Below are 12,418 nucleotides of genomic sequence, written 5' to 3'. Positions count from 1 at the left end.
GATAATTGAGGAATAGTTTCTTAATTTTGAGAAAGGAAGGAAAATAAACAAGAACTGGTTGTAGCTGGAGCCCAAGCAAAGCATATCATGGAAGGAGTGATTAACTCTGTAATGCCACCAATAAGGCACACAAGAGAGCAAGAAAAGCACGAGGAATTTACCTACAGAAGGTCACTAGTGTTCCCGGTAAGCACAGCTGTGGAGACAGTGAACAAAAGTCTGATAAGAATGGGTTTACACAGAAAAAGGAGAGAAACTGAATAACAAGTGTAGGTAACTTTCAAATAGTTCTGCTGAATGGAAATGGAGCAAAATGTCACAGTAGGAAAAGGCAGGCTCTAGAAAAGGTTTTTCTTGAGATAGGAGAAATAACCACAGATCTGTAAGTAGTGGGAATGACAGAACAGAGTAAGAAAATGGGCCGTGTCTTTGACCAGGCAAGAAGGAATGGTTATTAGAACACTGGCTTCAGACACTAGCATGATTGTGTATCTATGGCCAAAGATGAAAACACACCACGTGCCAGCAAATGCAGGTAGATAGGCAGGTCTAATGAAGTCTGCAGAAATGTTTTTCTTGTTTCTATTTCTCAGTACATACAAAGCAAGGTCTCACCAGCTGAAAATGAGAACAGGGAAGAGATTTTGGGGATGTGAAGAGATCAGCAGCAGTATGAAATAGTCCACTAGGAAAGCAGGAGAGTGAATGGAAGAAGGACATAAAGAATTAAGGACCTGCTTGAGGTTCACAGTTATGAATTTAAAATAAGAACAGTCACTGTGGTTGCTTGCTTTATTCCAACCAGGATTGGCTGCACAGGTGCAGACAAGGAGCAGGAGAGTCAGATTTAATCAAGGTTCATGTGGTTTTGTCAGATGAGTACAAAAAAAAAAAAAGGAGAGCAAAAGAAGAGCTGGAGTCAAAAGTAGTGATTATAATAATGAATGACCAGGGAACGTAAGCAGTAAGAGAAAAGAGAGGGCATTAGTAGGGTGGAGAGGTAAAGGGTGGTAGGATCAATGGACTATCAATTTTGCCGGAGCTAAATGTCCTGTCTGGAATATGAATACCTTAATAAGGTCCACTTCTTGGTATCTTTGGTGACAAGCATATACTTGGCACACAGTAGATATTCAACTTATGTTTGAAAAATAAAAAAACCCCACAAATTTGATAAAAAGCAATTGAATGATGGCAAAAAGCAGAATTTGTGAAAGCCTTTTCCCAGGTTTCTTCAACCCCTAACTCGTTCCCTCCTAGAAGGATTTAATTTGCTTGGAGAAAATATTTTTTAAGTGTAACCCATTTTTAACTTCAAATAATATATTTAGCATAATTTGTCTTGTTTTCAGTTCTCTATAACTGGTAACATGAACTAGAATCATTGTGATTGATTTAAGAGTTTTACAGTTGAAACTTTACAGTGTCTCTTTTACTTCTGGGTTCCCATTAATGCAGCTTGTGATCCTCAACATAGAAAACATTATTCTCTAACTAAATTTGCAACTCTTTGATTATAGAAAGCCAAGTTGAAAATGAGTGGAGAAAATTCAATCAGTATTGATATATTATAATAAAATATTGATATATTTTAAATTCCATGCCAATTAGTCTAGTTTCACTCGGTTGCTGCTAAACAAGGAAATCCAACACACTCAACCAGTTTATGACATGTTAATTTCAATGTGTAACCTTACTTTCAAAAATCAATCCCATATTTGACACAACTTAGAAACTTGAGTGTCCCAGAAAGATCAATTAGATAATTACACTAAGAATTTCTATAAAATATTAACATCACTAAGAAAAGTTAAAATGAATATAACAGAGAGCCTACTATTCAAAACTACTAAGTAGAAATAAAATGTTTTAAATGTATGGAGACATTTAAAAAAGACTAAAAGAGAACACACTACAATAGTAATAATTTTATCTTTTTACTTTTATATATTTTTCTCATTTTTCTAAATTGAATTATTCTAGAAGAGTTTAAAAAATAATTTATGAGAATACGCCAAACATTCCTAGTGCTTGGTGACACAGTAAATAATATAGTGTTAGACAATAGTTTTTTAGATATTGTCACTGCATCAGAAAAATAATGTAGCAGTATTATTCTATTTGTGGTTAGGGGGAAACAGTTCAAACCCTTTCCAGTAAATTTGGTGTAAACATGTTAAATAATGACTTTTTTTCATCACAATAGTAGAAAACAAACTTGCCCAAATGTTAACCTTTGTGTAACAAAAATCAACATTTTCAGCTGTGAAAAAGGGACTTACATGAAAATTATATTAAAGATTTATACAGGTTGGGCATGGTGGTTCACGCCTGTAATCCCAGCATTTTGGAAGGCCAAGGTGGGTGGATCACCTGAGGTCAGACATTTGAAAACAGTCTGGCCAACGTGGTAAAACCCTGTCCCTACTAAAAATATAAAAATTTGCTGGGCGTGGTGGCGCACACCTGTAATCCCAGCTACTTGGGAGGCTGAGGCAGGGGAAATCGCTGCTTGAACGGGGAGGCGAAGGTTGCAGTGAGTGGAGACTATGACACTGCACTCCACACCCTGGGCAACAAGAGTGAAATTCCATCTCAAAAAGAAAAAATTATATGTGCATACATACACACACATACACACACACACACACACACACACCATTTTAGAAAAAATGTAAAAATTAACAACAACAACAAAAATAGTTGTTTTTTGTTTTGAGATGGAGTCTTGCTCTGTCACCCAGGCTGGACTGCAATGGCATGATCTTGGCATACTGCAACCTCCGTGTCCCAGGTTCAAGCAATTCTCGTGCCTCAGCCTCCCAAGTAGATGGGATTACAGGCTCCTGCCACCACATTCGGCTAATTTTTGTATTTTTAGTAGAGATGAGGTTTTGCCATGTTGGCCAGGCTGGTTTCAAATGCCTGACCTCAGGTAATCTACCCGCCTAGGCATCCTAAAGTGCTGGGATTACAGGTGTGAGCTACCGTGCCTGACCTAAAAATAGTATTTTTAAACAATAAGACAGATACTTTTACATTATTTGAGAAAAATCTCTTTCCTAGAAAAACATGTCTCATGGCCAGGAGCACTAGTTCATGTCTATAATCCCAGCACTTTTGGTGGCCAAGGCAGGAGGACTGCTTGAGCCCAGGAGTCTGAAACCAGCTTGGCAACACAGTGAGACATCTCTATAAAAAATAAATAATTAGCCAGGTTTGGTGATACACACCTATAGTCCCACCTATTCCAGAGTCTCAGGTGGGAGAATCACTGGAGTACAAGAAGTGGAGTCTGAAGAGCCATGATCACACCACTGCACTCCAGCCTGGGGGACAGAGCAAGATCCTGTCTCTTTTTTTTTAATCTGAAATACATGTTTCAGATAAAACTGAACTATCTGAAATACATGTTTCTGATACACATTATCTGAAACATGTTTTAGATTATTAAAAAAAACACACATGGAAATAGTTCTACACAAATTTCCCAAATTGCTCGTCATGAATGTCACTTAAGATAAAACTATTTTCATGAACCTCCATATACAAATCCTCAATTCTAACTTCACATCTGTTGTATAAAGTATAAATTTAGAGATCAAGCTGAAAAGAAAAACAATCATAGAGCTGATGAGAATTTGTTGCAGTCCTTATTAGATTAGCATCAGAACTGGAGGAGCGGCAAAAATGAAAAGTATTGCTTATTTATCAATAAGACTCTGATTATTGCAGAAAAAAATAAAACTACTCTTATATTAACTCTACGAAGATTAACTGCTTAATCTACTGAAGTACATTTGTTTTCTCCATGATGTTGGAGTATATGGAGATCCATCCAACAGGTCTTCATCAAGATGTTAAGTTTTCTTCTTTTCAAAGTTCATAGCATACAGGCACTTGAGTTGTAAGAAACAGATGGCAACCCTCACAGCAACACAAGCATGTCTTGTTGATCTAGGTCCCATTTTCCTCCCTATATTATTAAAAACCTGAAGGCCTCAATTTAAATTCTTTCCCTTTTTTTTTTTTTTTGAGATGGAGTCTTGCTCTGTTGCCCAGGCTGAAGTATAGTGGCACAATCTTGGCTCACAGCAACCTCCGCCTCCCAGGTTCAAGCAATTCTCCTACCTCAGCCTCCTAAGTAGCTGGGATTACAGATGCATGCCTCCACGCCCAGCTAATTTTTGTATTTTTAGGCTGGTCTGAAGCTCCTCACCTCATGATCCACCCGCCTCAGCCTCCCAAAGTGTTGGGATGACAGGTGTGAGCACCACTCTGGCCTCTTTCTACACTCTAAAATCCAAATACTCCTAGAATTCTCTTTCTTTTAGTCAATCCTAACAAAACAATGCTGTATCTTAATTCTAAAATAGTTTCAGGAATGACTAAAATTTTTTTTATCTACTAAGCCTCTTTTGTTTAATGAGCCAATTAATAGATAATAAGCCTTTATTATAGTCAAAGTTGGAGACACCTAAATTCTATCCATTCATAAATTTCAAAGACTTCATAAAGGCCACAAGGAAAAACTGCCTCTACATGTAAATTAGCCTAATAATTAGAAGACCTGAAAACAGAGGTAAAAGGTGTTGTGACTCTATTTTGTGGGCATTACTTTAGTAATTATTCATTTTTGCTGATTCAAGTATTTATTTCTAAATTTCTTTTTAACTTAAGAGATGGGGTGTCATTCTGTCAGTCAGGCTGGATGTGTACAGTGGCATGATCATAGCTCCTGGGCTCAAGCGATTCCCCCGCCTCAGTAGCTGGTACTACAAGGCATGCAACACCACATCTAGCTTTTTTCTTCCAAATTTTAAACCAACATATACACATTTACATTTATATCCTAGGCAGAAGTAGAACTCCCTCTATATTTATATTTCAATAAGATAATTTAGTAAGATCAAAATGACTAGAAGTCCAAAATTGGGCAAAATATTCTTGTGGTAGCTATATCTGAGATCTCAAGTATCTTCTTTGGAATATAGTCATTAATAGCCAGGCCTTCAGGCGAGGAAAATCAAGTACCATAAAGGCAGCATAAGAACCAACAGTTGATGCCTGTAATCCCAGCACTTTGGGAGGCCGAGACGGATCACCTGAGCTCAGGAGTTCAAGACCAGCCTGGCCAACGTGGCGAAACCCCATGTCTACTAAAAATACAAAAACTAGCTGGGTGCGATGGTGTACACCTCTAATCCCAGCTACTCAAGAGGCTGAGGCACAAGAATTACTTGAGCCCGAGAGGTGAAGGTTGCAGTGAGCCAAGATCGTGCCACTAAATTCCAGCCTGGGCAACAGAACTAGACTCTGTCTACAAAAAAAGAAAAAAGAACCAACAGGTGAAAGGACAAATTGTGTACAGTGTGTTAAAGTGGTATCTGGAAAAACTTAGGCTTCTGGATAACCATCACATCTAAGCACTGATGATAAGTATTCTTAACATCTCTAACTGTATCTTGACTAGAAAGAATAAGGACTGAGCCCAAAATAAAACTGCTGAACATTTTCTCACGACTTAAGTTGCTATTTGCTACTTTCTTCCAAGCATCAGAATGGATCAGAATTGTACTTTTCTCAAAATAAGAAAGGTAATCAGATTAGACCATGAGCTTCCTACTACACAACAGGACAACAAAAAATAAAACAGAATTTTGTATAATTTATTTAAAACACATGCATGTAAGAATACTATATATTTTCTATGAGTACATTTATATGTATGTGAAAGTAGAATGAAAACTCAGTAAGGATAGCCTCAAAACTCTCAGAAGTGATTTTCTTGAGGGAAAGGGCAATGTGGGAAGTGATTAAAAAGAATCAAAATTTTATTTGCAACACTCGAACACAGAATTTGAGATGATGCCTCCCTAATAACTTCCCGAACCACAGAATATAATTTTAAGTATAAAGCAGGAAAGCTGTATTCCTCCTTGAAAACACTAGGTACACCATGAACCCACAACTTAGACTTCTACGGTTAATTTTTCCAGGTATCTAATTGTATGATAGACTGTATTTCAAATACAGTATCAAATATTCCAAAACAAATTATTCTTAAAAGATAACTAAATGAACAGATCCCAAAACTGGCTTGCCAATTTTGGATAAAATCAAAATACAAAATTTCTTTGGAAAGGCAAATAAAATTTATCTATGAAAAAAGCTTAAGTCATTGAACACAACTTAAGACCAAATTTTAGGCTTGCCTTTCAGTGCCCTAGGTTAATAGCAATCAAAAAGTGCATTCTATTTTAGTGAAGCAGGCCTGCTTACATTTTCAACCATATTTTTTCAAAGATACTAATAAATTTCTGAGATGTCTGAATAAAGTTGTAATGCAATAGCTGTTAATAAGGAGATAAAGGCTTTCCTTGAAATAGCTAATGTTTCCTAGGAAATCCCAACTTTTAAACCCTGACTACAGAAGGAAAGAAATGACTTAAGAATATAAAAAGAGAGGTTACTGTGGCAATGTAGTTTAAAATGTAAGTGAGTAAGCAGCCTGTAATTGGCTTGTAGATGTCCAGAAGTTCTGATCTCTTTTATCTTTTCAACAAATTTTTTTATCATTTCATCAATGTTTTGTCTACTAATCTACATGTAAGTGTGTAGACCTCAGTTTTCTAGACACTAAGGGTATCTTCTAAGTACTAAAAACATTAATTGGTAAGTCACTAAGTGAGGTATTTACATGCTAAAAACTAGTATTTTTAATAAGGTACTATGACCTCAATTAGAATACTAATAAATCTGTAATCTGTTAAATTTTTTAATAGAAAAGTATTTTATAATTGTTTTTAGGTAATAATCACTAGCTAAAACTCAAGTTACCTCACATTCCATCCGCAGTAATGCACCAAGTAAAGGACCTCTCCACCTTCGACATCAGAATCTTTAATACTAGCTTCATACATTTTTTGATTTTTCCCTCGTCCATACCGCACTTGGACTTTCATGCCTGGTGGATAGCATTCAAACTCCTCTTCCTCATTGTTGTCATCATCATCTTCATCCTCTTCTTCTTCTTCCTCCTCCTCCTCCTCTTCTGCTTCTTCATCATCTTCATCTTCGTCTTTATTCGTTTCATCTCTTGAAAGGTTTAAAAAATTGCAGAGTTAATAAAAGATACTTCATAAGTTTTTCAGTTCCAAACCACATATATTGATAAAAGTTGTGGCTGTGATTGTTCCGGGAAAAGCAGGTTCCACGTGTATGAAATTCTCTGAGTTTCAATTTAGTATTAAAAACTAAAACTGTGTAAGACAATCAAGGTTACAGAAAGACACATTTAGAGAAAATGGAGATTAAAAAATAAGTGCATTAAAAGAAAATTTCCAAAAGTCAGAAGAACAGAATTTGTGCCGAACAGCAAGAAGCAAGTATAGTCAACTCTAACAATTTTTTCATATTTTATTAAAAGTGTTTTACATCTTAAGTAACAAAAAAAAGTCATTATACTTCATTGCCATTTTATGACTAAAAATTATTCTTCATTCAAGTATTTTCAGCCTCAAGATGTTTGTTTTGTTTTAGACACAGAAGCTTGCTCTGTCACTCAAGCTGGGGGCCTCAGGATGTTTACAACAAAAATTTGTACTAGCAGATTGCAGTCTTAACAACTTTAAAACATGCTCCAACCAAATTTTCTAACGTTATGATAACTGAAATACTATTTTAACTTAAACAGAAATATTCTAATAATGTACTATCAATATCTTATCAGGTTTGTTCTTTCTATTCTTTAAACTTCAACACAATTTCTACTCTCTTTACCAGAGATTCAGTAACATCTACAAATCTTCTCAACTATGGTGTTCCAAACAAATAGACAGATGAGAGGCCAATTACAAACATATGAAACTAAAAGCCAAACTATTATAGAAAGAGTATTACATCCATTTTTTTTTCCCATGAGACAAAGTCTCACTCTTGCCGCCCAGGTTGGAGTGCAATGGCATGATCTCGGCTCACTGTAACCTCCACCTCCCAGGTTGAAGTGATTCTCTTGCCTCAGCCTCCCAAGTAGCTGGAATTACAGGCGCCTGCTACCATACCCAGCTAATCTTTTTTGTATTTTTCGTAGAAATGAGGTTTCACCATGTTGGCCAGGCTGGTCTCAAACTCCTCACCTCAGGTGATCCGCCCGCCTCGGCCTCCCAAAGTGCTGGGATTATAGGCATGAGCCACCACACCCAGCCTTACATCCATTTTTATCTTCTTAGTACCATGTACTTTATGAAACTGAGCATTTATATCATTTTTATATTAACCACAAATCTATATTCAACAACTTGGATAAAATCTTCAATTATAAATCTTTCCAAACACTAGATTTATTTTATTTTACTTTTGAGATGCAGTCTTGCTGTTGTCGCCCAGGCTGGAGTGCAGTGGTGTGCTCTCGGCTCACTGTAACCTCCACCTCCTGGGTTCAAGTCATTCTCCTGCCTCAGCCTTCTGAGTAGATGGGATTACAGGCGCACGCCACCACACCAGCTAATTTTTGTATTTTTAGTAGAGACAGGGTTTCTCCATGTTGGTCAGGCTGGTCTTAACTCTTGACCTCTGGTGATCCACCCGCCTCGGCCTCCCAAAGCGCTGGGATTACAGGTGTGAGCCACCACGCCCAGCCTACAAACACTAGATTTATTTAAAACAAAACAAAACAAAACAAAACTTCAATATGAAATCCAAGGCTACATTTAGTCTGTTTTTATCTGCTGTTCTGTATCTCTGTACTTATACTCCATCACTTTATGGCTGATAAATGATTAAACATCGTAAGGCAGAACTAACAGTTTAGCATTTAAGCTTTAAAAATTAATTATATATAAAATGTATATGTTATATATTAAAATTAATAATGTATGCTATATTATACATTAATTATATATATATTACAACACACACACCAACACACACACACACACACACACACACACACAAACACACACACTTTCCCCCTTGGAGACAGGGTCTCGCTCTGTCATCCAGATTGGAGTGCAGTGGCCTGATCACAGCTCACTGCAGTCTTGACTTCCTGTGCTCAAATGATCCTCCCACCTCAGCGTCCCAAGTAGCTGGGGCTACAGGCACACACCACCACACTTAGAGAATTTTTATTTTTTATTTTTATAGAGACAGGGGTCTCACTATGTTGTTCAGGCTGATCTTGAACTCCTGGGCTCAAGCAATCTTCACACCTCGGCCTTCCAAAGTGCAGGGATTATAGGAATGAGCCACTGTGCCCACTTGATGAATACAATGTTTATACTAAAAAAAAAAACTTCCTCCACTGAAAATTTCAGTTTTACATTCCTATATGCAACTTTTTTGGGAAAATATACTGTACCATTCCTAATCATGTAATTATATAGGCAATAAAAATCATCTACAAATAGTGATATAAGGAGCACTATAATGCTTTTTGCTTCTCCTTTTCCTTTTGTATACTGGGTCAGGAGTGTTGGGGAGATGTTTAATGGATCTGTGGAAGTAACTCCAAGTTCACGAAATTATCAAATGTACCGATTTGTCCGAACTATATCACAAATTCCTCAAAAATTCTCAAGATCTGAAGACTCCATTACAGCCAAATACATAGGTATTTAAAAAACTAAAACCTCCATGAAACCAGCTATAATCTGACATAAATATACACTGTGTGTGTGTATTTTTTTTGGAGACAGTCTTACTCTATCACTCAGGCTGGAGTGCAATGGTGCAATCTAAGCTCACTGCAACCTCCGCCTCCCAGGTTCAAGCAATTCTCCTGCCTTAGCTTCATGAGTAGCTGGGACTACAGGCACGTGCCACCACACCCGGCTAAGTTTTTATTTTTAGTAGAGACAGGGTTTCACAATGTTGGCCAGGTTGGTCTCGAACTCTTGACCTTGGATGATCTGCCTGCCTCGGCCTCCCAAAGTGCTGGGATTACAGGCATTAGTCACTGCGCCCAGCCATATATATATATATAGTTTTTGAAACAGCCTCACTCTATCACCCAGGCAGGAGTACCGTGGCACAATCTCAGCTCATTGCAACCTCCACCTCGCAGGTTCACTCAGTTCTCCTGCTTCAGCTTACCGAATAGCTGGGACTACACACCACCATGCTCGGCTAATTTTTTGTATTTTTAGTAGAGACGAGGGTTTCACCATGTTGGCCAGGCTGGTCTCAAACTCCTGACTTCAGGTGATCCACCTGCCTGGGCCTCCCAAAGTGCTGGGATTACAGGCGTGAGCCACCACACCCAGCCTGAGATTAAAATATTAACAATGCTATTGAAAACACCTTAATATTTCTATTATGAAAAAATAATTTTAGTAAGGCTAAAATATCTAAAAAATTAAGAGAAACTGCATTATCAATGATAATTATGAGGAATTTTATTTTATATAGTACATTAAAACAATTTTTTTTGAAAGAATACCTGCCTAAGTCATAAGATTCTACTTTGCATATTGGGGGGAGAAAAGTATTTTATTGTGGCCACAATAAAAGAGATTTATCATGTACCTCAGAATCATATAAAAGTAAGATATAAGATCAAAATTATAAATTTTTAAAAATGACGACAAACTCTAAGCTGTAACTTATATCACAGAATACACTGAGGTGATGAGTACAAACAATCCTAAATATCAACAGCAAGCACAATTATACTTTAAGTAGTAGCCCGGACAAATTCTCATTTAATCTAGAACAGAAACCCAATATTCTCGTATTAACGAAATCAAGCAATCAAAATTAAAAAATTAAAAATATTCATTTAATATTACCCTCAGACATAAACCAAATGAAATTCACTTTAATAATACACTGAAGTATAAAGAAGAAAATAATATAATTACTGGCAATCAACCATGGAAAACTACTCTACTCCTCTAAGACTTCAGTGGCAAATTCAAGACTAATGTTCTAAACCAGATAGAACACAGAATGCCAAGAAAGAGAGCCTCTGAAAGTATAAAATGCAACCAACATACAGGTTAAAAAATTAAGTTGATGCATATATTAACATACATGCACTCACATACATACATACACATACACATTTAAGCTAGTAATATTTTAGAGAAGAATATCTTGGGAAACAAAATGTATCAGCAAGGATTTTCATCTGACTTCACAAAGAAATACCAAATCTTCCCAACTTGATGTTACACTCTTTACAATGAAACCAAATTTTTAAAAAGCTAGTGTATAAAGTACCTGCTATGGTCAAGGCACTGACCTGGATATTTTACACATACCAACTTCTTCAATTCCCACATCTGGACAATAGAAAAAGGACACTGAACATTCTTAGAAGTAGTCTTTTACTTAGACAAAGTTTATATGCCAGAGAAATACCTATATGTTAATTCTTTATCATTGTAAAATTTTCGACTGCAATTATCTAATCAAACTAAAAAATCAATTATAGTAAGCCCCTCTCATCTACAGGGGATACATTCCAAGATCCCCAGTGGATGCCTGAAACCGTGGATAGTACCAAACCTTACATATATTATGTTTCCTATACATACAAACCTCTGATCAAGGTTAATTTATTAATTAGGCCAAGCCATGAGATAATAACTAAAAATAATATAAAACAATTATAATACAATGTAATAATAGTTATGTGAACGTGGCCTTGTCTCACTTTATCAAAATATTTTACTGCACTGTACTCACCTGTTTTTCAGACCACAGATGACCAAAGGTAACTGAAACTGTGGAAAAGCAGGGACTACTGTATAAACAGTTCCAACTGTAATGCTTCTAAAGAATATCTACCAAACTAGGGCAGTCACATCAGGAAAATTTTAGTTTGAGGTATGCATATATTAATAAATATCTATAGTACATAAAAATCCATATAGAGTTAAAAGGGTTACTAAAAACCTACAAAATACAGTTTGTTCTATAAAATAAGTAGAAACACCAACTTTAAAAATTAAGTAAAAAAAATACATATTTATCACAGTGCCTTGCAAACAGCAGATGTTCCAGAAACACCTACAGATTTAAAAATCAGATTTTTAGGTAAAAAGCTGAATCCTTATTAAGTTCATCAAAATGATCTCCTGTGGAAGTACTTTAAATACACACTTATACATATAGAAACGTAACAAAGTATAAACAACAAACACTTTTAGTACATTCTTCTGACAAACACTTCTAGGACATTCTTCTAACCCAGGATTATTTTTCTTCCATGTTTATCTGTATGGTGCCATCAAAATTTCAGAACTCTGATCAATCAAAGACTTGAGACAAAAGGCTGAAATCTTTACTAAGTTTCTTAATACTTGAAATAGTCTCCAACAGTAGTAAGGCATACTTCAGATATATATTTTTATATACAAAACTACAACAAAGTATAATAAACAAATACTTTTTACTATATTCATATAATGCC

At 36.1% G+C, this 12,418-nt stretch overlaps 1 protein-coding gene across 7 annotated transcripts in view; it reads right to left on the bottom strand.

The window, feature by feature from the left end:
• ARID4B (AT-rich interaction domain 4B) overlaps positions 1-12,418 on the bottom strand; it is a 152,743-nt gene that overhangs the window by 42,010 nt on the left and 98,315 nt on the right. For 4 of the 7 annotated variants that reach the window (XM_008985785.5, XM_078357293.1, XM_078357294.1 and 1 more), the window contains exon 17: positions 6,841-7,098. The exons of 2 other annotated variants lie outside the window; for them this stretch is intronic. In XM_008985785.5, coding sequence (XP_008984033.3) covers positions 6,841-7,098 — 258 coding nt within the window. The remainder of the gene's footprint in view (positions 1-6,840; positions 7,099-12,418) is intronic. One more of the 7 variants, XM_078357291.1, reaches the window with a different exon arrangement.

This window comes from Callithrix jacchus, chromosome 19, assembly GCF_049354715.1.
Source record: "Callithrix jacchus isolate 240 chromosome 19, calJac240_pri, whole genome shotgun sequence".
NCBI lineage: Eukaryota > Metazoa > Chordata > Mammalia > Primates > Cebidae > Callithrix > Callithrix jacchus.
The sequence above is the reverse complement of the archived record's forward strand: the minus strand, read 5'-3'. Positions and strand labels throughout refer to the sequence as shown.